Raw genomic sequence first — 25,563 nt, forward strand, 5'->3', positions numbered from 1 at the left:
CCTGTGTCGTGTTCCTTCCCCCTCCTTTCCTGATGTATGTGTGTGCGTGTGCGGGCACTGGAATCTGGGAATAATTTTGCTGAGAGAAGACAGAACACATTTCTCAAGTTTGCTTGATGTTTGGCCTCCAAATGCCAGTGTGAACTCGATTTCATGGCCCATCTCATGAACTCATCTTAGGGTTCAGGACTCATATGGATCCTTCTAGGATTACTGTTCCCTCTACCTGGAATCATGGCTCTCAGCTTGTAAATCTCCAACAGAGAAATATAGAGGAGCAGAAGAAAAATTAAAACCTGGCAAACTAAGTTCCTACTGATGACAAGTGGTCTAGTATTTCAGTTCTGTTGTGTGTTGTTTTCGAAGGCTTTTTTGTCACAAAATGACCTGAAAGATAGTAGGGTCTGTGGGATTATAATATGGTTCTATTATGTGAGGGATATGAATGATTCCAAGATATTAAAATTTTTTTAACATTTATTTATTTTTGAGAGAGGGAGAGACAGAGCATGAACGGGGGAGGGTCAGAGAGAGAGGGAAACACAGAATCTGAAACAGGCTCCAGGCTCCGAGCTGCCAGCACAGAGCCCGACGCGGGGCTGGAACTCACGGACCGCGAGATCATGACCTGAGCCGAAGTCAGACGCTTAACCGACTGAGCCACCCAGGCGCCCCGATTCCAAGATATTTTAAAAGAACCAAGGATGGTTAGGATTGTCAGTTACCAATACAATTATGTGACTCAATTTCTAAACGGGTCTGGGGTGAGTTTCAGTTTCCTTATAAGTAAAAGGGGGAAGATGATTTCTACTGAACGTGGTTCGTGTGAAAATTAATGAGATGATGTGTCATACAAAGCACTTAACACTATGCCTGACATGGAATAAGCACTCAATAAATGGAAGAATATGTACACACACACACACACACAGACACACACACACACACCCTTTATTTTCACTGTCAGGTCTTGTCTATTTGTACCTTCTGTTCAGGAACCTTCTTTATTTCTCTAGCCTTTACCTCTGGCCTAACTTCTAGTGTCTAGCCAGCTGTTCCTGATGCTTCCTTTAAACTGTCCTTTAAATGGTTATGTTTCTTTGACCTGCTGACAGTGACTTTTGAAAGGAACCCAGTACGGTGGTGATTTTAGGATTCATAGAACCATGTAACTTTAGAACTTTACTTGAAAGATAAGGAATATGAGGTCCAGAGAATGTAGGGAATTTCTCCCAAATCATACAGTTTTCAAATCTGGATTTCTGGGTTGTCAACATTATCTTTTACACATGTAACAGAGTTCTTCAGACCCACAGGAGAGTCCCGGCAAAGCACAGGATTCAGATTGAGAAGGGATTATGTCTGAAAGTTAAAGAGGAGTGATAAAATGGTTACAAATTGTGACCTTGTGTAAGGTACTTATCTCTCCATTTCTAAAATAATAGGTACCTACTTACCTCATAGGATCTTGTGAGATCTAGATTCTAGACAATGTGGGTGAAAATGTTTGTAAACTGCAAAATGCTTCATAAATACTAATTTTATCTTTTTTATGCTATTTTATCACACCATATACCTATGTGTATGCACATATACATGTTAGATGTATATTGGGACATAAATGTGTATATGTGACTCTTAGTAGATTAGTGTGCTAATAATAAAACCATTTTCAATCAAACCCAACTTTTTTCTAGCTTTTATCTGTAGTGTCCAATTTGTGATCATCTGTGGTAGGCTGTCTGTGTACTGCAAAGAGAGCTCAGGATCTCGGAGGCTGGGCTACGAATGGGAAAGGATGCAGAAGGGGATTTTTGCTGCATTGAAATCCAGGTCAACCAGTTGGGTGCTTAACAGGTGAAAAAGCCCCTTGCCATAAGGAATCAGGAGATCTTGCCTTGGAAGGGCTGAATATATGGGGATCTCAAACTACTTTCATCTTCATGAATATTAAGCTATTCCCCTGAGTCTCAACGGATGATTTACTGGGATTAACTGCTCTGTGTGTGACTTAGAAAAGTAAACGTGATTCTAGTTTCTTATCATACAGGAAAGTGTAAAGAGCGGGCAGAAATGGCAAATTCGTGTCCACTTGTGGGCACTCTTGGGTTGAGTGGTAGTGATGTGTTAGAGAACCGTGTAGAAGGAGATTTGGGGACTGAGGGTAGGTCAGGTTGGACAAGTGCCGTAAGTAACCTAGCAGTGTGTACTGTAGGCTCAGGTGGGAATAATATATGTACGTATTGGAGATAGCGCCAGGGCCTTGGTTATAGTCCTGGTGTCATCCATCACATCCACCTGGGAGACCTTAAACAAGACTCTTCATCACTCAGGACTTCAGTTTTCCTCATTTGCAAAATAATGACCATTTTGCATGGCCATCTTCTGTTTAGAACAGAGGGACAGTTTACAATTTTCTTCATGTCAACTCCAGTACACCTTTACCAAGGAAGATGACCGTCCTTAGTGATTACAAAGGTATAATTCTACCTTTATTGACCTTATAGGATCTTGTGAGATCTAGATGATGTAGAACATGTGTGAAAACATTTTGTAAACTGCAAACGTTGCGTAAATAGTGGCTTCAGATCCTCCAGTTTTCTAAGTTATATTCTCTCTAGACAGTCAAGAATATGAAAGAAATTCCTTTTAAAGAGTTTTCTCAGAACATTCTTTTGGCTATAGCAAAGGAAAATGAAATTAATAATTATATTTTTAATGGATGAAAGCTGAATGTGTTTGACTTGGAACCTTTCATCATCCTCTATGACTCTCAAAAATGAGAGACAGAATTGCTATATTTTCCTTTTCCATTAAGAAAAAGGAATTGGGGCGCCTGGGTGGCTCAGTCAGTTGAGTGCCCGTCTCTTGATTTTTGACTCAGGTCATGATCTCACGGTTGGTGGGTTCAAGCCCTGCCTTGGGCTCTCTGTGCTGACAGTGCAGAACCTGCTTGGGATTTTCTTTCTCCCTCTCTCTCTGCCCCTCCCGTTTGTTCTCCCTCTCTCAAAATAAATAAATAAACTTTAAAAAAAAGAAAAAATTAATATGCTTGTTTCTTTTTGTTTGATACACACTTTTACAAAATCTGCTTTCCCCCTAAAATCAAGCTTATCTTTGTCTCAAGATTTTTTTTGGCCTGATTTTAGCTAAATCATTTTTTTTCCAGTTAAAAAAAGGTCATTCCACACTTTGCAATGTTTATCCAAGTGATAGGGACCCCAGAAAGTTGACAGTGGGATCTCTGGAGGTTGTCTGGAGGAAGTTTGGAAAACCCTCACATACTCAGCCTGCTACACGTTGTATTCCTTCTGTGAGATCTGTGGTTTTATTTTCTTCCATATTGTCATTTTATTCAAAAGGGTGGAAGATTATGGATGACTAATTGGCATTTTAATTAAGGCAAGGGGAGGGGATTAGTGAATTTTAGCTCATGCTTGCTACTGGCTTTTGAGGAAAAGATCCCATGTATGATCCCTCGGTCTCTGTTTTCAGATCAGACTCCGACCCCAACGAGATTCCTGAAGAACTGTGAGGAGGTGGGGCTCTTCAATGAGCTGGACTGCTCCCTTGAGCATGAGTTCAGGAAGGCTCAGGAGGAGGAGAGCAGCAAGCGGGTAGGTTTGCTTGAATGGACACCTCGACAGGTGCCTCCTCTCACCCCCATTAGAATCTTCTGTGTGGAAACTTAGGTGGCACCGCGGATTGTGCTGAAGTGGCCCTTCAACAGCATTTTATGCATTTGCAAGTATTTGTCTCATGTTTTTTAAAAAAAGGATGAAGCCCTGATTGTGGTAGGACCCCTCAAGGGGAAAACAGACATGAAATATGAAATTCAAGCAAAAAAAAATGTACCTGATTCTTGAACGTTGAGTTGGACAAACTCAGACTTCTTCTATTCAAAACTAGTTGATTTAGTTTGCTAAATATTTAGTAGCAAGTCTTACATGGGCGTTGCATGCAGAAGACAAAAGTCAAAGAGACGATAGGCAAATAATCATAGCAGGAGGAGAGGGGGTTTCATTTGATTTTGACAACCTGGGGTAAAATCTTCCCAGTAGAACTCCACCAGCATCACAGTTACTTTCCAGTCGTATTATTGAACAGCTGTTAGTGTTGAGACAAATGATTTAAATGTATGTGTGGATTATTTGTTCTTAATAATAAATGTAGAAAATCGACTTTATGAATGCCCCCACAATATATTCAGTTTATTGTAATGTTGTGCTTGTATTTTAAAATCACAATAAAGGAAAGAAAACAGGGTCACAAGTAAATGTGATAATTGGCATTTTTCCCATCGTTACGATAGAGCATTATTGAATGCCCACAATGTACTAAACAACAAATTAGACACGTTCCATGAACAGAGACTTAAAATGTGGAAGTTGGTTGAAAGGAAGGGCTGGCTAAGTTGTCACGGATTCTGAAGTTCCAGCTGTTCCATCCGGAGGAGACATTTTAAAAGGCTCTGATATTTCAAAACCTTCGAATCCTCCTGTATGTGAAATTATAATAATCCCTCGACCAGACTTTTCATGTCACATTCTTACATCCAGAGAGTCAAGGGCTTGCACTGAGTCTGTACCGCTTTAGGAAACATCATGATAATTGGTGAAGGAGACAAGAGAGGTATGAAATCTCAATCAACTCATTTTATTTGTATATGGTTACTTTGTCATGCGTACCCTATAGCGCCACTTCCCTCACCCTCCAAGTGACATGAAAGGCTCCCCCGCCCCTTTTAAACAAATACTTATTAGCACTTGTTAGCCAGGCGCTGTTCTGAGCACTTAAAAATTCAAGTCAAGAAAAATAGAAGGCATATGTTCTATAATTCACTGCACTAGAAACGTATTTTTTAAAAATGAAAATAACAAGGGCAAAGAAGAACCCAAAAGTCTAGTAAATTTCCTCTGGTTGAATAATAAATTTAGCTCTCCTGGTAGACAGGGCATGTGTGAAAGACCAAGGGATTAATAAATTCATTCATTCCTCAAGAGAGTCAACGTTGGCTTCTTAGATTAAAACTGAACTATAAGAAAATGTGTACTGGTTCATTTTGGTTTGTATTGTTTTCATTCCTGGTAGAATGCTTTTAACCAAAGTATGTGCCCTTGATTTTCTTATAGACATTTACTGAGGACAGCATTAGGAAGCCCGTGGTAGGGGTGTGGTTTTAGATGTTCTCCTTTGCGTAGTACTCATGATCTTCTATATGAAGCCCCATGGGAGGAAATTCTTGCAGGTCTGAATTCCAGGAAATACTTTGCTTCCCCCAAAGGAACTGAAATATTTTGTCCTCATGGACATGAGAATCCTGTAACTGGTTCTGTTTCTCTTTTCGCTTTGACTGCTCGGTTAACAGAAAGCCAAGTTTACTGCTTAACTTTGAGAACTTTTTAGAACACTATGATGAACATATTTTACTTCTCCCCAGACTAGACTTTCAGTTCTAGTTTATATTTCCTCTGGTCCTGATTTTTAATTTAAAAAACATTTCTATGCTATACATTTTTTTTTTTTTTGGCGAATTGCTTTTGAGTCCTTGTGGGTTGAGAACGAGTATAAATAATTAAACTTTAAAAAATTCAAGTAATTTGGCAAGCAAAGTTGAGAAAAAGAAGACTATTGTAGTTGTAGAAGTACATATTTTAAACACATCCTTAAAACATTTTTAAAAAGTGTCTTTTGAATGTTGCTTTTAGCCATGTGCTGGTTTTGTGATGGGTGTTTGGGTGAGGGTAGTCAGTTTCCCTCATGGTTTTGGGGTGGGCATCTCAAACCCCAACTTTACTTGTACACCAGGAAAGCTGGACAGCATTCAGGCTGTTGAGCTGCCCTCTCCCCTTGCCTCTTTCAAATCAGAGGGGCCAAATCCAGCCTTGGATGGCCTTGGCTTCTCGAGACCTAATGCACAATGACTTATCCAGCAGCCAAGTGGGCTGGGTTGGTGGCTTCTGCGTGGCATTTCTTTGGAAGCCTCAGGTGGATAAACGAAAGGTAGGGGATTGTCTCCAATCTAGCAGCATAGGTTTGTGCCACCTTTGATCCCACTTCTCTAACTACCAACATCTCTGGCACACTGCCACCCACAGCCCCTGCTTCATTTCTTCATCCCTTCCTTGAAAAGGAGGAATACAAGCTCTTTATTCAAAGCAAACCTTATTGTTATATATTATATTTTGTATGCAATGCTATCTTCTACTTCCTTCTGCTTCACATTCAGATAATTATTTCTTTTTAATTGTACATCTCCAACCTTCTTCTGGTTTCTTTTCCTCTGGGTATAAGTACTTTATACAAAAATATCAGAAGATTTAGGCTGGTCCTTCCCTCCACCTCTAACTTTCTAGCTGCAGTTTTATCTAGAACATTCTGTTCAAGAGCAAATAGAGAATTGATCCTTGCTTATTAGCCCATTTGGCCATCCATTGGGCAAAATCCTATTCTAGGGACTATCTCTAATCCTGACAGCCTTCTCCAAAAGCGTATCAATGTATGTATAGAATGAGGACAGGCTAGAGGCAGGTCATGACAATGGAAAAAGCCCTAATATCTGTATCTATATCACATGTAGAAAGCAACACATTCCACAGTTACCCAATCTTCCACATAAGTGTAAGCTCATGGTTTCAAAACTCTTTAATAAGAGATGTTTTTCCCTTGAAAAAGCATCCATCACTAGCAGGCATCACAAATCTCAGTTTGCCTGTGGCTTAGAAGTCAGGGTCGTCTATGTCCTGAAACAGTTGAGAAACTTGTGCTCATCATGTATTCATTCAGTAAATCTTTTTGAGTGCTCATCACGTGCCAGGCACTGTCTGAGCCTTGATGAATATACCCACGGACTAAAGCTAATTAAAAACAAAACCCTGCCTTCAGGCAGCTTGCTTCTCATGGGTAAGACAGACAATAAGTAAAAACAATAGAACATATAGCGTGTCAAAAGGTGATAAGTGTTATAGCAGGAAAGGGGCAGAATGAGTGTTGGGGGTGGTCACCGGGTTGCCGGTAAGTGGACACATGCTGCAGAGACCCAAAGAAGGAGAGTGGAGCTTTGCTTCAGAGCAGGTGTGTGTTGAGGAGAAGAATGTTCCAAGTGGAGAGAGCAATGAGTCAAAGCTCTAAGGCTGGAGGACGCTCTGTGGGTTGGAGGAATCGCAAAGAGGAGAGTATATAATAAGCTAAAGAGTGGGCACCAGGAGGGCAGATTCCAGAAGGTCTGCGGCCTCCAGATTTTTCTCCCGGTGAGATGGGGAACCGTAAAGAATTTCAAGCAGAGGAGTGATAGGATCTGACTTCTATATTAGAAAGTTCACTTCAGCTGCTGAGTTGAAAGTAAACTATTGGAGGACAAGAGCTGGGAGAGAGCAGTTAAGGAGACTAAGGGAAGAATCTCGATTAAAGGTGATGGTGGATTGGTCCAAGGTGGAGACGGAGGAAGTGGTTCCATTCTGGGTCTATGTTGAAGATAGAGTCAACAGGATTTGCTGATGATCTGGGGAGTAATAGCAAGGATGGAATCAAAGGTGAACCAGGGTTTTAGTCTAAGCAACCGGAAGTATGGGGAGTTTCCTGTGGGAAGAGCCAGTTTGAGGGGAAGACCGTGGAGACTGGTTTTTTTTTTTTTTTTTTACTTCAGTGGAGATATGGAACCGGCACATGGGTATAGTGGTCTGTAATTCAGAAAGAGGCAACTCGTCTTGAGATATGAATTTGGGAGTCACTGGCCTATAGATGGGGTTTAAATACATGAGACTTGATGGAATCGCCTGAGCCAGGAATCCATGGCGATGAAGTGGAGAAGGTCTCAGCATGGAACTTGGCGGACTCCTCCCGAACCTCCAGGAAAGAGTATTCAACTCTCCTCAGTGGCCAGGGCTGACACAGACGACCCTGAGGCGTGAAGAATCAAGTCAAGTACAGAACCCTACCGGTAATACTGAATAGACTCTAGTAACAGTTGGCAGTTAGCATGCTGATTTCATTTTCCGTGTCAGAGGCGAAAAAAACAGAAACAAAAACAAAAAAGATTTTTAAAAAGAGAAAAATAAAGAGGAAGGTGAGTTGACCTAATTTTAAATTTGATTTTTAAAAGACGGATGGAATAATGCATGCGTAGGAAGCGGGATATAGCTTCATCATATGATAATAATTGTCTGGGAGTGCGTGCGTGTGTGTGTGTGTGTGTGTGTGTGTGTGTGTGTGTGTGTGAGTGTGTGTAAGGGGAGTTGAGAGGACTAGAAATGAACTCCTTTGTCTTGCTGAGAGAAATATAACATTACAGCCTCACGTGGTGAAGGACCCTGAAGATGAAAAGCACGGTGTGTAAGTGCTAAGTGTTGCTCTCCTCCCATAGGACCTAAATTTGACTCATCATGCTGATGCAGCAATAGCAAATTAGGGCATTTCCATGCTCTAGAATTCCTACCCAAATGATGAAAAGTGCAGTCTATTCCCAGAGGGGATTGACTGTTTAACACATGGGAACAAGGGACAAGCTACAATCTTAAGATCTTGGATCCCAGCTCAACAGGAGTCACGGAACAGGGCACAGCCAGGTCAGCCTCAGCTCAGAAAAGTAGGCGGCTCAATCTGATTAAATTCTGTACCTGGAAATCATGTTACTCGACACCACCAGTTACTTGGGGGAGAGAGGGTGCAGAGAGGAGGCCCTCTGCCTTCGTCCACACTCTCTTGCTCTGTCAACCCCTGGCTGGCACTGCTGCCCTCTGGGGAAGGTAGGATTGGTGCCGAATGGAAACGAAAAGAAACCCAGTTGAGCAAACTTGCAGCAGCTGCTCTGTTAACACGTTGCTTCTACGATATTTGTGTAAAACAGTCCCTCCTTGCAGATGTCTGGAGAAAAAGAATATTCTGAAACTTAAACTTGGTTTTACTCTGGTTTTGAAAATGTCGTCATGCTTGCTAAATCCTAGGAGATGAAACCATGAAACTGGTTTTGATCTTCTCGTGTTTTGTTTTGTTTTGTTTTGTTTTGAATCAGCATGACTGAAAGGAAACCCCCACTAGCAATGCTCTAAGACATAACAACCTATTTCTTCCCCCATGCCAGTGATTGGAAAACCTAACCTTTATCTTGTAAGGATTCTTTTGGTCCTCCCATGTCAGTACACTACAAATGTAAAGCTTTTCAGCTTTCTCCTTATTGGTTTACATTATGCCCTCAGCTCGAGTGGACTTTGACACTGGAAGAGAGGAAGAGAAGAGAGAGGTTCGCTTGGTCTTTGCATCCCACTCAGGGGAGCAACTAAACCCGTGGAAAAGATCGGAAGCTATTTCATGTGTTTCAGCTTCCTGGGATTTAGGGTTAATGCGTACAGTCTTTACCAGAGATTATTAAGAGTTGGCATCCACTGCCCCATATGTCAGCGAATCAAGATGTGATCTGAGGCTCTGCCTCAATTTTAGAATGGGGTGGGAAATAAAAACTCACAATAGAGTATTTTTTATTTAAAAAAAAATTTTGACAGGGGCGCCTGGGTGGCTCAGTTGGTTAAGCTTCCGACTCCAGCTCAGGCCATGATCTCCTGGTTTGTGAGTTCGAGCCCCACATCAGGCTCTGTGCTGAGACCTCAGAGCCTGGAGCCTCCTTTAGATTCTGTGTCTCCCTCTCTCTCCCTGCCCCTCCCCTGCTTGCACTCTGTCTCTCTCATAGATAAATAAACATTAAAACAAATTTAAAAATAAATTTTTGGCAGAAAGTCAGGGCATCCTCAAAGTGGCAAAATGCATTGTCTATTGCCTTGCAAAGAACAAGAACTTGATATCAAGTATATTTGATATGGATGATGGGGGAAGGCCCACGGTTTGGGGGAATACCGACCGAGAGGCGTGCTTGGTATTTGGCCATCTCCTCCCTTGAAGACTTTGCATATTTGGAAAATTTGAACTAAAATGGATGAATCCTCACAACGTAACTTGCACACTGAGAAAAAAATATGTTTATCTCCTGAAACTGAGGATCTAATCTCTGATGCTAAATTATTTGGCAGTTCCTGGCTCCGCCTTCAGCCAGTGTTCTAATCTGAATTAAAAGGGGGTGGTGGCTGGGGGGCGGGACTTGTGGATAAATGTCTCAGCCTATGAGTGGCAGGTTTGATTGTTCTCTGAGTTCAGTATTAAGCCTGTAAGTTTTTGGTCTTGGGTCCTGTTGATATTTGCTAGCCCACGACACGTGTCCCACCAAGACGGAGGTCTCGGCCTGATGTCTTTGGGGAGAGTTGATCGCAAGGCTTCCAGAGGCTAAAGTCTGAATGAGAAACAGTTTGCATTCATCCCGTGCTGTGACTGGTGGCCTTGCACGAGGCACTTATGTTTCCACTTGAAGCTGTGCAGTGGAAGAGAATGGGAGGCTCAGACCCTGTTTAGGGTGTAACCAGAAGATTGCAAGAGGGAACCGGGTATTGACTTTGAGAACCGCTTTTTGTGTTGGAATATCACAGAATAAATTAGTATTTTCTTGCACCAGTATTTCCTGTTCAGTTGTGACAGGGAACAGCAATGATCAAAGTACTTAGGTACTCACGAAGCGTATTCAGGCCCACGTATGCCACTTTGAACGTGTTAATAATTTGATTTTGGTCCCTCTAGTTCACAGGGAATAACTATAGGTGATTATACCGGTACTGTGTTCCCCCTTTATTTTTTTTTTTTTATTTTTTTATTTTTTTATTTTTTTTTGTGTTCCCCCTTTAAATGCAGAGGAATAAACTATCAAGAGAGACAGAGCGTTGATAGGCCTTCCCCACGGAGGGCCGGTGGTAAGGCTCTTCTCTCTGCTTTGTCTCTGCCTCCTTGTCTTTTGGCTGTATCCCCTCCCAGGTGGTTTCTGCTTACACCTCTTCTTCAGAAAACTCATAAATTCTCACAGCGTAACAATCAGCTCCACCAGACAATTCCTTCACCTCTACATCTAGTCTTCAGACTTGAATATTAGCCTCCGGACTGCAGCTGCTACCCACGTTCCCATCGAACACCCCGCCGCTACTCCCAACTGCCCGCAAAGTGTACTCAGAGCCTCCTCGTGCAAACTCACTGCCTTGTCAGAGGCATGTGTCCCCCCGCCGCAGGAGTCCGTTTTGCCTTCCAAGGCTCCTTTGCCCCAGCAACATTTCTTAGGAAAGAGACCTCCTCTCTTCCCTTTAGTTGTCGTTTCTATCACCTCAAGTCTAGACCATCATCGCTGCCTACCGGGTTATCGCTGTGAATTCCAAGAAAGTTTCTGACTGCTAACCTAACTTAAAAGAAATACCTCGCATTAAGTCTTGCAAAATTGAATGCATTTTTTAAGCAATAAAGAAACTAACCGAAGTGTTTACAAGTAAAAAAAAAAAAAACCACCATTGCAAAAATTTAGAAAAAAATTGTATTTTACTTCTGACTTGTGGTTAAGTTCAAAGTTCCTCCAGACACTGTGATTGTTAAAAGGTAGAGGGGTTGGTGTGGGATGTCGTAGGTATTAAAAGGAGTTATGTTGGGAGCTGTTGAGCATAGGCTTGATTCTATGACATTCTATGCATGGAATGCACCTAAAAGGAACAGAGCAGGGATGGGCGGGCATGGAAGTATACTGAAGAAAGGACTCCAAAAATAGCCCCAAACACAGTGGATCCCTGGAGCTCCTTGGGCACCACCATCAACCCAGACTTGGGCTGTGAGGACCACTCATTTGGCCTGCCTTCCCATCAGGTGGCCTTACTGTAGCTGAAAATCAGCCCAATTGAATTATTTGTCTGGAAGCTCCTCACTAAAAACAATTATGATGCTTCGCTTTAAGGGCGCCGAAAAGGACGGCTTTTCCTAGGAGGACACTTTCTCAACAGGGTGATTTTTCTATTCCAGGTTGGGTTGGGTCCTCAGCTAGTTAAGAATCGTTTCTTACCTGTCCCGAGGCAGGCAGGCGAGCCAGGCTGGGATTTCAAGGTATTAGCCCAAATGGAATCACAGCAGAGAATTGATGCTCTCCTCTGAAGGAGTCAGTTTCCAGCTGTGAGTAATTCAGAACTCGAAACCCGCCAGACAGGCACGGGGAGGCGGGTGTGTACCTGGGCATGGGAGGCCTTTGCATCTGCAGAGGAAGCTTACGCTGTCCTCTGTGAGGCCCTGCATTAATGCTCCCAAAGGCAAGCAGGAAAACAGATCTGTTTTCAGGACCGGATTAAAAACGAAATGACTTAAAGATGAAGCTTCCGTTCTAGGCAGAAAACAGCACTCACATTTGGAAAATTGGGCCAAATGTTCGACTCCTCGTGCATCTGTAGCGAAGAATCACTTACCTGGGCCCCTCGCAGAGACGTGAGAAAAAAAAAATTGACATTGTAAAAAGAGAATAGGAAAATAATATAATGGTTGCAAGAGTCTCTGCCCCCATCATCTCATAAATCCAGGTGAACGTTAAGTATGGTCCAGAGCAGGTATGGGAGTGATTTACTCCGGGAACCCTGCTTCAGCATTTGTGTGTTGTTAAGTTATTTCCATATTGATAAGGCTGAGGCCAGGAACTGGGATTCCGAGCATTCCTCCTGTCCATATTTCCAGCATGTTGGTTATCAACTCAAACCTGCAGCGCAATTACTGTTTTTAGCCTCGGAACACTACTCGGACATTTTCCTTGTTTTTTTTTGTTTTTGTTTTTGTTTCTTGTTTTTTTTGTTTGTTTGTTTGTTTTTTACCCAAAGATCGCCAAAGCCCAAGGGCCTAGGAAATAGTGTTGTTTTCTCCCCCCCTTGAATTACGTGTACCACGTTCTTACACTTTGGGGAACTAGCTGTTGTGGTGACCTGGGAGGGGGTTGTTCACAGGCTGGTTGGATGGGAGATGCAGTCAGGCCATCCTCGTGGGTAGCCACACGCAACCTGCTCCTTGATATTCGGCTGGAACGAGCCTCACACCCCAAATATGACGGGATATCAGCGGCAGGGTTTCCAGAACGTTGCTGGACTTCACTTTGTTTTTTTGCTTTCCGGGATATTAAAGGCTATTTTTAGCCCGTTCGAACCTGTGACTCTGTGTGAGGAGGCCAAATTCTCTCATCTGGCTCTAGAGTGAGATGGGTTGCCGAAAGGCTTTACCCTCCGCATCTCCTCTAAGCATGTGCTTTCTAACAAAACGTTCTAGCGTTGGCGAAACCAGACTGTTGTGTAGGTGGATGGTATTTTGACCTTTGACCTGAAGGCGAATGCGAGCTGTTTCATTTCACAGTGTTGGAGCTAGAAGAAGGGAGAGACCCACCTGCAAGCTCTCCCTTCATTGTCTGGCACCGTGGAGGGGGGGTCCCCAGTTCCCTCTGTGGAGTGGGGTGAACCCCACATTTTGCATTTAGGGGGGCTGCAGTCTCAGCCATCCCTGGGATCTGAGTTATGTGCAGGGCACGCCATCTGCTACATGGAAACTTTGAAAGTTGATCACGGTGCTTGTCTGCACCCTTAGCCTGAGTCGGTGCCAGGCACCGCCCTTTTCTGTGGCTTTATGTTTGGGTGGGGGCTTGCTTGGGCTCTGCGAGCGGTCATGTCCCCAAAGAAGAAAAGCAGTCGTGTTCCGTGTGGATGTCAGGTTGATTGGCTGCAGATGATGCAGCACTGGGCCTTGTGAATCACTGTCATTCCCAAAGAACCCGTCCCCTTTTTGGCTTCTCCTCACGTGATTTGTTATGCACAGAGCTTAGGAACTTTCCCGCAGGATTTATGAACGTGAGGCTTTTGTTGGATTTGTTGGCACGGTGGGCCCCGGGCGTTCCTGTTCTTTCCAGGGGAAGCCTGGAATCTGTAGTGCTCTAGAATGGAGAGCGCAGGGGAGCCCCACCCTTGTAGCCCCACCTGATTGGTCCCCAAGTGGCAGAAGAAGCCATTCCGGAATTCTGGCGGCCCCTTTGCAGGGTGACGTGCCAAAGCGTGATGTGCAGTGCGGGCGCCCCGTGCTGCTGCCGGTCCACCTGAAAATGGCCTTGCAACACTTCCGGTGCTATTGGTAACAGCCCAGGCGCGGGTTGTGGAGAAGTAACGAATTCAGGACGGGGGCAAGAAATCCCGACCCCACTCCGTCACTTTCTAAACGCACGGCTTTATTGTCTACACCGGGCCTTTGGACAACCTTGGGATTACACACATACATAGTTCGAATATATTGAGAGCTGGAGAATAAAAAAATAAAGCTCATTCTCAGGTAGATGGTGTTAGATGCACAGGTCGCCGCAGCCTCTCACCTTGAACGTTCTTTCTGCTGTTGACTGAAATAAGTGGTCGAAAAAGGGTCCTGGGGACACAACCTCAAACTCCGTATTCACAGAGACAATACCGCAGTGGTGACATTGCTGCCTGAAGGAGCATCTCTTTTCCCGCACAGTGGGGTGGGGAGGATAGTTTTTGTCCCAGATCTCTGCTAGATTTTTTTTTTTTTTTTGCCTTCATTTGTATCACAATAATGCACACCTACCTGCCTACCTGTTTTAGGCAAAGTGGGAAATCCAGGCTTTGTGAATAATTCCTCATCGTGCTGACCACTACCTGGAATTGCCTCCAGTGGCCAACACCAGCTTTAACAGACACTTAATGTCAAGAGCGTAGCTACCTGCTGCCCTGCCTCGTGAAGATGCCACAACCGATTTGCCCACCAAGCGTGAGCTTACGAGTCGACTGACCGTTAGTGGTGATAGATTTGCACGGCTCCAAACGCACGTGCCCTCCCTCAGACCCCCTGGTAGCCGGAGGCACATATTGCCAGACAGCTGGCCAGGGCCAGGGGTGCAGTCTGTGATCGCGGAGGAGAGGAGCCGCTTTGACCTCATTAGCGCTGTTCTAATGGAGTGCTACAGGCACAGACTACAGCTACCAAGGCCACACTCTTAATACAACGGGCTGGTGCATTTTACAGAAAAAAAAAAAAAACAAAACCAAAACAGTCAGCTTACCACACCGATGGAATAGCCCAAGCATCCTTCTCTTTTCTGCGATTTTAGATTTTGCCCTCCCTGGACTCTGTTGCCATTTGACAAAATCTCACGATGCCACAGCCAGCCTGCCTGAGTCACGTGGCGGTGGTTCGTTGTAAAAAGTATCGAGAGTCTCACGTCTGTGCTTCAGTCGCCCTGCAAACAGCCATGTCGAGAAATGCCTGGGAAGCCCAGATAGGACAGGGGGCAGATGTGTCTGTGATGTCCGCGTCTGGGGTGCTGTGAGAAGGGAGGGCACGAATGGTGCTTTGTGTGTATGCGAGGAGTGGCTCAAAAGGGACTTAGCCCCCAGAACACTTTGCTGGGGTGCTTTGTGGGATTTATCCAGCTCATCCTCCTGGACTTACTGGCTTTTTATCAAAGAGTAAATACCACTCCAACAGAGGCATGCCCTGCGAGTATAGAACGGTTGGCTCAGAGCAGTGCTCAAACATCCGTTTATGACTTACTGCGCTCACATGCTTTTATCCAGTTCCCCCTGCGTTTCGAAGTCACGGCACTTACTTCCTCATCCCCTGCTCGGGGTGTCTGTGAAGGCTTTTTCTTTCAAGTCTGCCGCTGAGACCACTTGACATATTAGCCAGTCGGAGAATGAGGTGGGAACCAAGCTGACTAATATTTGCATTTGCGTTTCCTACCCGTGGAAGAGAAGAAGGAGACGGAGTCGGATTTGTAAAGTGGTCCCCATTTTCCACAACCCCTTGGCAGAGGTGACCTACACCGAGTGCCAGATGCCTTTCCCAACAGCTGTTTGGTGATTCCGTGTCACCGGGCTCACTGTAAAATCAGGCATATCCTTTTAATTACCTGTTCATATTTCAGCGATGCCGAGCTCTGTGGCACAGGGAGAGGGGATAAACCTTCATTGTAATGGATTTTTAGTAAGACTATCTCTGAGATAAGAGTCCTAAATCTTGGCAGTCTCTTTAGAGCACACACTTTGTGATTGCACACAAATTCTTGGTTCCCCAGAGCCGTGTTGTAAATGGAGTGCACTGTACAGGGCTGGGTAATAAGATACTGCAGATACATTTGAGAGCAAGGTGCACTTTTGCTTTATTTATGAAGATAGACATGCTGGTTGAGGGCTTAATCACAGCTGATAAATCATTTTAAGAAAGCCTATTAGAACCATATGCTGATTTTTTTGCATTAATATAGTGTGTCTGTTTCCAGTCTAATAAGACAGGGTTTTCTCTCATGCTCTCCGTGTCTCTCCGGTGTGGACTATTTATCTGTTTAAGTGGTATCACTTGTGTGGGAGCATTTATCTCTTTAAGAGGTACCATTAATAAAAGAAGGTGAAAGGAAAGGGGGAAGGAAAAATGAGTGAAGGCGCCCTTCGCACAATGCCTGGGTGCGCGCGCACGTGCACGTGTGGGTATATGTGTGTGTGTGTTTATGGTATTACAAAGGAAAGAGTCAAAAAGCTGAGAACAGGAAACATCTCAATTAGAGTTTCGGAAGACCATGGATTGGTCTTCAGTTGGCATAAGGTAGTCATTTCAGCCCAGGTGGTTATAATACCATAGTAAAAGATTATCTGAATATGTGTGTGTGTGTGTGTGTGTGTGTGTCCGTGCGCGTGTGTGCGCGCACACACTGACATTTTGCTTACCTCACCTCTCCCCAAGCTAGCCGAGGTCTGCCCCAGGAATAGGTCCCAAGGCTCTTTAATGAGAGCCATATTGGGGCTCCAACTCGGAGCCAAGTTCTGTTTATCACTAATTGCAGGGGTGCCTTGCAGATCTTTTCTATTATTTCCTGATTATACCCCTGCTCTTTTTATTATCTTGCCAAAATCCAAACAGTCATAATTGCATGATTTATTGTTTATTTATAATCCCTTCTACTGCATCAGTCGCTGTATTTAATAGATTTTAAAACAGCAATGGCTTTTACTAAATGACCGGATTTCTTTTACCTTCCGCGGAGAAGTCATGTATTTGTGAATCTCACTTGGCATTCTTTAAAGCGCGTCCACATACTCTTCCAGAATCCTGTTTCTGACCGTATAAATAAGGGTTGTTTTTTGGTGCACGGAGAGAGCGTGTGTGCCAGGAAGATGTTTTAGGAAAGGATGTTAATTTATCCTTAGGATTATATCCAGGTTGGATTATATGACTTCTAAGTTTCTTTCCAACTCACAGTTTCCATGATTCTGTGAACACAGAGTTTAGACACAGAGATAAGTGAAAATCCTATTTTATACAAATTTAGACATAGTGGGGAAATATGACACCAAAGTATGAAAAATGGAGATCAGAAACTGGCAATAATCAAAAATCAACCACCATTCATTGGGTACCTACTATTTGTCGGGCACAGTGCCAGAAGTTTTGAATACATAATTCCAGTTCTGAACCAGGCACCATCTCTGGGATGGTGTGAGCAACGTTCTCTTGCTGTGGGACACTTCCTTCCAGGCCTGGTCCAAGTGAGCACTGCTTTCCTGGAGTAAAATGAGCATTTGTCGCATGGCAATGTATTTGGAACTGACATCGATTTTAATAGACTAATATCTGCTTGGACAACTACCTCTGAGGAGAGCACGCCCAGAATGCTGCTGTGGTCTCCCAGGACATTGCCTTGAGATTCAGGGGTTGCTCTGCCATTATTTCTGATGTCATAGGAGTTTTGGCTGTAGGATGAAAAGTAATTGCTGGTATGTAGGCTGTGGTCAATATCGTATATTTAAATGTTGGATTTTAAAGGACAGCATTGCTGTGCACCTTCTCTTCACCCCTGACTTCCACCACTGGAAATGTTTCTCTTATGTCCTCCCAGTTCAATCCAACAAACTTTTATTGAGGGCTTAATGTGTCCCAGGTGCTGTGCTAGGTGGGCCAGACGCCAAGGCTACATTCTAGGGGGGGAGCTGCTGGTCGTGGGATATGGGGGAGCGTTTGGCTTCCTCGATGGGTTCTAAGCTCCTCTGGGATCGTATGTACGTAGAAACAGCAAGGACTGTGGCTACTCAGTTTCGCTGCATATTCTTCATGATCTGACCCTGACTTAATTTACCAGTTTTCTCTTTTGTGTCATTTTTTTTCTCTTGTGTCTTTTCTGCTTCAGGAAAACGGAGTAAGTCTCCCTTCCCTAACCCTGTCTGTGGTTTCCCCACCTCATTGTGCTTGCCCATGCAGTTGTCTCTGCCTGGAAGGTTTCCTGCCAGGAAGGTCTCTGCCCGTTCCCCTCTTTTTTTTTTTTTTTTTTGAGAGAGAGAGAGAGCATGCACATGAGTGGGGGAGGGGCAGAGGGGGGTGGAGAGAGAGAGAGAGACAGAGAGAGCGAGAATCTTAAGTAGGCTCCACTCTCAGCATGGAGCCTAACACGGGACTCAATCCCATGACCCTCGGATCATGACTTGAGCTGAAATCAAGAGTCGGATGCTCAACTGACTGAACCACCCAGCTGCCCCCCTCCCCCTTCTTTGACCAAATCTACTCCATCCATGAAAGCCTATGTGGAATGCTACCACCCCTGTGAAGCATTCTCTGCTTTCCCCTCACCTGATGCAACCTTGGCCTCCCTTGAATTCCCACATTGCTTTTGAAGCATTTCTTATGGCACTTTCAACTGCCTCTCTTGTGCTCTGGTGTTTGCTGTGTTTTCCTGCCTCCCCCTAGACAGTAAGCCATGCTGTCACAAGGCTCTGCCTGCCCCTTTCTGTAACTCCCAGCACCATCACCTTATACACAGAAGAAGCTCCGTGAAGACTTGTTGGAGTGGGTGAATGAATGAGCGTGAATGAGTGAGTGGATGTCCTTACACAGTAAGGTTACATTGCCTGGTTTCCCTGAAGCAAGGAGAATGGAAGTACCTTCTACCTCCAAGGAGAATAAGAGTTTCATTATCCACTTTCTTTTCAAGAAATTTGTTAATTCATAATGACTGAGCATGCAAAGTATCCAATAACACAGTTATCGGTTAATAGCCATATTGTGCAGAGAATCTTTCATTGAAAGCAAGAAGGCTTTGAATGAGAAATTATTCATTCAACAAAATTTTATATGGGTCAGCCATTGGGATACAATAAGATATCAGTCAAACTGCCGGCACTTATAATGAAGTGTAACAAATATGTTGTACCATAATAGTGTAATAGGGATAAACTAAGGATTTCCTAACCCATTATTGTGTGTGTGTGTGTGTGTGTGTGTGTGTGTGTGTGGTGGGGAGAGTAGTAGGTATCAGTGATGGGTCTTGGTTAAGTAACCTAATCTATGAGCCTTGGTCTTCCTGTCTGTAAAATGGTGATAAAACCCAATGTGTAGGGTACCGTTGATGATAAATGAAGCCTTTATAAATCACTTAATGTATACGCAGCGGTGCTCGGTAATTCTTGTCCTCTCCCCCTCATGATACATGTACCAAAGGATCAGAGGCTGCTGAAACTTTGATGCCAAGGTGGGATGGGATATTAAGCAAATACTCTACGCCCATACTTTTTCCTGGATTTTAGGTGGTAGTTGTGAGTCAGAAGTCCCTTGCGCCACTGCAGTGGGCCAAGAGACTGAAACCTTCCAAAGGCTTTAGTCAAAACTCAGAGGTGGGTTTAGGGTCTACAGTCCATACCCAGCAGGAGATAGACTTTCTGTTGTTACAGGTGATTCTTATATAAATCAAAAGTCTCAGGGCTTCCCCAGTGTTTCCTTTCACAGCCCAGGTAATGCAGTATACCCACTATTTATTTTTAGGAAGATTTGGCAGATGTTGGCTAGGCCGACTTCCAGGTCAGAAAAAACGTCCAGGAATGATTTCTTCAGAGCGATATAATAGAAGTTCCCGTGGGACAAATAGAAATTCAACCTTAACATCTTTAGAGCACACTTACCTCTTCCTCAGTTACTTATCCTGCTGATACCATCTCATTTTGCCTTCTTTGGCATGTGAATCACTTCCTGGAAAGATGTGCTTCTTCCAGGGTCTGGGGGTGTTTAGGACTACCAGAGTTTTGGTAACTTCAGAACATTGTTGGGAAAGGAAAATAAACTCTCTCTTTGGGCAGATCCACCGTCAAGGCTGAGTTCATGGTTTAGGCAAGCTTGGCCTGAGTTTAGAAAACAGTCTGTGCAGCCACGTGGGCTGGCCACGCTGGGAATTTCAAGGCCGGGCACGCATAAAAGAGGTGCCGTCTGCCTGTTGGTCCTGGTCCCTCTGGGGTAGGGATCTAGGAGAGAATACAAGTCCGTGCATAGGTCTATGTTAGCTTGGAGCATGGGCCCTGAACCATACAGTTCATTAATTCTTGTTTTCTTTTTGTTGTTGTTGCGAATGTCGCAGACTTCGTGAGGCCCTCTGTTCTGTACTTGTGGTGTCTAATTCATCCGTATCTTGTGATACCTCTAACGGCAGGTGCTTGACATCTGGACACACACCCTGCACCCCTTGCCCTGAATGGGAAAATTGTGAAATACTGAATCTGCGATAGTGGCAGAATACTGACTTTTTCACTTTGTATCAGAGGAGGGCAACTCATCAGGAAGTCAGAGCTGAATGTCACACACCCTGCCCTTTTGTGAAAATCTGATTTGTCGCGGGGAGACATGCCTACATGGGTCTTCCCAGTTTTCAAGAATGGGTTTGAGACCATTACAACCACAGCTATGATTATCCCTTCCTGAGCTAGAGCTGAAAGGCTCATTTTCTGCCCCAGTAGAAGCCTGTCCTCCTGTCTTTCCTCTTGCTACTGGAACCAAATATCCAAAGGTCAGTGCCACACAAGCACTTCTGTTTCAGTGTTTACCAAAATGACTTCTTTGGAAAATTTCTTCTGAGAAATATGCTGCCTCAGGATCACCAGCATCATCTGGAAACTGGCTAAAAATACAAGTTCTGGGCCCCACTTGAGACCAATCCACTAAATCTGGGTATAGCAAGTTCCAAAGTGATGCTGGTGCTGCTGGGTTGGGGACCACACTTTGAAAACCACTGTTCTAAGAAAACCACTGCTGTAAGAATCCCCTTGTCAAATATGTTCACTGTTTGTTTAACACTGTCCTTCTCTTGGGGACCCACAATATCCATGGACATTTTAAAGGCTTGAAGAAATTTTTCGAGAAAGAGACCTTGTTCAACCCATTATTTTTCTAAATTATTATTTGAACCCAGAACCCGTTTCTTTCTGCAGAACAGCCATTAATGCCCCACAGAGCCGTAACCCATTGGAACCCACTCTGCAGGACTGTAATGGAAAGAGCTTGAGATTTCCAGACTTACGGGTCACGTGCCCTCACGAGGTTACTTAGCTTTTCTAAGCCTCCATTTCTGTCCGCCTTGCAAAGTTGCAGTGGGGTTGAGGCCTAATTACACATAAAGGGTCTAGCACTTGGAATGTATTTAATAAAGGGAAGGTATGCTTTGTTTAGTTCCAGTCAGAGCTCTGCTGACATTTGCCCCACACACTCTCTTTGAACGTACTGACACTTTAGGACATTTTTAATGTGTCCAAAGATTTCTTGAAACTTGAGGTATATAGTTTCTGTCTGTCTTTAAGTGAGAAGATCTTCACGATGAATGAGTCAGCATCATTTGTTCTATAATTATTAAGGGGAGTATTTTCATGATGAAGAAAAACGACCAGCTGGGTAGTTTTTGAGGATGCCATGACATCAAGAGTGTTTAGCATTTCGATTCTAAATTATGTGAAAGTAACTTATAAGCTTCAATGTGGCATAAAAATGAGTGATTGATTATAATTATTATTGCCTTAAGAATGTTTTAGGTTTAACAAAAAGGCTTGTCCTTGCAGAGTAGGGTGTTTCTCACCTTTCCAGGAAGAATATAGTATTTCTTTCCATTCTTTGGTCATCCTCTGGCCGTTATCCTTCTCAGAATTTCTTTGGGAGGAGCCTCCATAACTTTAGGGCTATTCTGAGCCTCTTACTTCAAGGTTGGACCCCAGAGAGGCAATGAGAGAGTAAAGCATCAAATGACTTTGCAATAAGTCCCCCAAATCAAGGAAGAAGTCCATTTCTTCCGAGGCAACAAACCTGGAATCAGGGAATGTGATTTATGTAGAAAGGCAACGGATTCCTGGTGAGGAACAGAGACACATGGGAGTGACCCTGAAGCCATGGTCTGGAGCACGCAGCTGGCTTCTATAACTTAGTTGTATGACCAGCTAGCCACCCCCCCCCCCCGGAAGGAGATTTCCACCCCTGAATAATACCGGGAAGGCGTGAATAGACCGTGAAGCTCAGTGAAGCCAGCGGCCCAGGGAGTAGATGCCGGGCTGGGAAGGGAGCCTTCTCAGCATGGCTCCCTGCAGGGATCCCTGTTGGCAGGAAGAAAAGGGTGGATCAGGAAAGTAGGGAAGAAGTGAGGCAAGGGGGATAAAAAAGTCACAGATGTCCCAAGTTTCCACAATTTTATCAAAAAATTTTCCATGACTCATCTTGTGACTTTTCCCCAAATTTAATATGATAAAACCACTACTCCAAGTATAATTAAGCTGCAATTACCCAAGAGTAAGAGGGTGGTATATTTTAATCAACTTCTTCATTCCCTTAACCACCCAGTCTAAGGTGGAAAAAATAAAGAACAAAAATTGTCTCTTTTCCTTCTTCCACCCTGACTCCTCTTGCTCCGTGGCCCTCTAAAGGTGTGTGTGGGGGGGTGCAAAACAGAAACATTCCAGAATAATTGCTTCCCACTCAAAAATAGTGAGGGGCGCCTGGGTGGCTCAGTTGCTTAAGCATCCGACTGTAGCTCAGGTCATAATCTCGCAGTTTGTGAGTTTGAGCCCTGCATCGGGCTCTGTGCTGGCAGTGCAGAGCCTGCTTGGGATTCTCTCTCTCTCCCTTTCTCTCTGCTCCTCTGCCACCTGTGCGTGTGCGTGCTCTCTCAAAATAAATAAGTAAACTTATTTTTTAAAACATAGTGAAATAAAGTGAGAACTGCATGGAGGGGGCTGTGGTTTGTTAACTCCACCCATCTTCAAGAGACGTTTGGCTCCCACACACTTTGGATACCTTTTCGTCTGCCAGTCCCGTTTCCTTGATGGTGAGGATATCTGGAACCCTGATAATAACCGCTGCTTACTGAGCACCTAGTATCTGCCAGGTGTCTTGCAAACATTATCTCTTATCCTCATAAGAGGTCCACAAGGCGGGTGCTATCAGCTACAGTTTTACTGATAAGAAATGAAGCTCAGAAATTCAGTTATTTGTTCTTGGTCTCCCAATGAGCAGGGATCTAAAATCAAGACCGTCCAATTCCCAGAGTCCCCTCTGATGCTGGAAGGAGCAGTGGAGAATGTAACAGGAACAAAAGCAGTCCGGATTTGCTATTACTGCTTTTGAATGCCTACAGACTGCTTGTCACAGGCTCCCAATCCACCAACTCTGTTTTCCTCACCACACTGGATAAGAAAGGTCATGCTTGACCTGGAAGGTGTTGAAAGACCTGCCGCTGCGTGCAGCTCATCGAAGGGGACAAGGTTCACCATTGCTGTGACCTGGGAAGGTGCTGTGGTCCAGCTGGACCCCTCTCTGGCCACTCAGGGGTAGCTCGGGCTGCTGTCCAGAGTGCACTAAGCCATAGCCAATGTCAAGGGCTCCTAACGTCCAAGCAGGAAACTGTGACTGAAAAGCTGAAAAAACATATGATCCCATAAAAAGCCGCCTCTGGGGAAACAAGCCATTAGTCAGCCTTATTTATTTATTTTTCCTTCTTGCTGCAAAGTTCAATACATACGAAGGAGCTGTGATTATCATATAAAAGGCTATGTAAAATCACCCTCCCTGTATGATGCTGGAGGAAACTTTACCCTGGCCCTTGGCCATGTTAGCTTTGTTTGTGTTCCTCAGATTCTGAAAGCTTTGACCACAGTTGTGTCGGAGCATGAGTGTGTCTCAAAATAAATAAGCAGAGTGGAACTCTCTAGAGCCCCCTCTCATCTCCACCCGCATTTCTGCCTTTTATCCCTGTCTGATGACGGAGGCTGGAGGAACAGGGTGGCAGTGGCCTTATTAAGACAAGATCTTCTGCAGGAAAAAAATGTGCTTAATGAGCTTAGGAAATACCTTGTGGTCATGAAAGAGTAATAAAATTTCCGCTTTCTTGGGCGAGATCAGGAAACCTTGACTGTCCACTCAGTTTTTGCCAGTTTTACTTGAGAATGTACTTTTGGAAGATCGTGTGTGTGTGTGTGTGTGTGTGTGTGTGTGTGCATGTGCGCGCCTGTGTGTGTTTTAATGCGTGGCAGGAAAGAACAATATAATCTTTTGAGGAAAGCTCCATGGTCCATCCATGGATGCAAGATAACCATGCCTCCTGTCTTTTAGAGATCTCTTGGTATTGGAGATGTCTGGTGTTTTGCTCTTGCCATCTGTGTTAGTTTTCTAAGCCTACTGTAACAAAGTACCACAAACTAGGTGGCTTAGAACAATGGAAATTTATTGTCTCACAGTCCTGAAGGCTGAAGGTCCAAGGTCAAGCTCTCAGTAGCGTTGATTCCTTCTGAGGGTTGTGAGGGAGAACCTGCTGCATGCCTCTCTCCTAGCTTCTGGTAGTTTGCTCCACTCTTGGGATGCTCCTTGGCCTGTAGATGCATCACCCCAATTTCTGCCTTCATTTTCATATGGGTTCTCCTTGTGGGTGAGTCTCCAAATTATCCCCTATTTATAAGGAAATAATCTTATTGAATTAGGGGTCTACCCTATTCTGTCTTAATGATTACATCTGCAGTGACCCTATTTCCAAATAAAGTCACATTCTGAGAGACTGGGGGCTGGGGCTTCAACAAATGAATTTGGGGATGGACATAATTTGGCCTGACAGACTTATCCAAGGTGTCTTTTACATAGGAATTCTGAAAGTAGGCCAATAAAGAGGGGTGTGTGGACCCTAACTAAAAACTGAGGTTAAGATTTTATTGGTAGAGGGGCGCCTGGCTGGCTCAGTCGGGGAAAGGTGTGACTCTTGATGTGGGGGTTGTGAGTTCAAGTGCCACATTGGGTGTAGAGATTACTTACCTAAATAAATAAAAAATTTAGAAAATAAAACCCTTAAGGGCACCTGGGTGGCTCAGTTGGTTAAATGCCTGACTTTTGATTTTGGCTCAGGTCATGATCTCATTCATGAATTTGAGCCCCACATTGGGCTCTGCACTGATGGCACAGAGCCTGCTTGGGATTCTGTCTCTCCCTCTCTCTGTCCCTCCCACACTTGTTCTCTCTCTCTTCTGCGTGTCTCTCTCTTTCTCTCTCAAAATAAATAAACTTAAAAAAAAATTTTATTGGCCGAAAACTACTGGTTTAGTTTGAGACTTCAGTGTTTGCTTGTGAAGCAGGGCTTTGTAGGGCTTGGGAGCAGGTAGTACCACATCATGAGGACAGTCAGATAGTCCTGAGGAAAGATCCCTGTGGTCAGAAACTGAGGCCTTCTGCCAACACAGCTGTATAAGTGACCCATCTTGGAAACATCTTCCAGCTCCAGTCAAACCTTCAGATGAGTGCAGCCCCAGCCAATGTCTTGAGTGTAATCTCATGAAAGATTGTGAGCCAGAAGCACTCAGCTACATCACTAGTGAATTCCTGACCTAGAGAAACTCTGAGATCATAAATATTTATTGTCTTAAAAAA

General features: G+C 44.1%; 1 protein-coding gene across 10 annotated transcripts in view; it reads left to right on the forward strand.

Annotated features, from left to right (window-relative positions):
* The window catches only part of CREB5 (cAMP responsive element binding protein 5), a 480,741-nt gene that overhangs the window by 172,807 nt on the left and 282,371 nt on the right, over window positions 1-25,563 (forward strand). For all 10 annotated transcript variants that reach the window (XM_042968884.1, XM_042968866.1, XM_042968875.1 and 7 more), the window contains one exon: window positions 3,496-3,617. In XM_042968884.1, coding sequence (XP_042824818.1) covers window positions 3,496-3,617 — 122 coding nt within the window. The remainder of the gene's footprint in view (window positions 1-3,495; window positions 3,618-25,563) is intronic.

This window comes from Panthera tigris, chromosome A2, assembly GCF_018350195.1.
Source record: "Panthera tigris isolate Pti1 chromosome A2, P.tigris_Pti1_mat1.1, whole genome shotgun sequence".
NCBI lineage: Eukaryota > Metazoa > Chordata > Mammalia > Carnivora > Felidae > Panthera > Panthera tigris.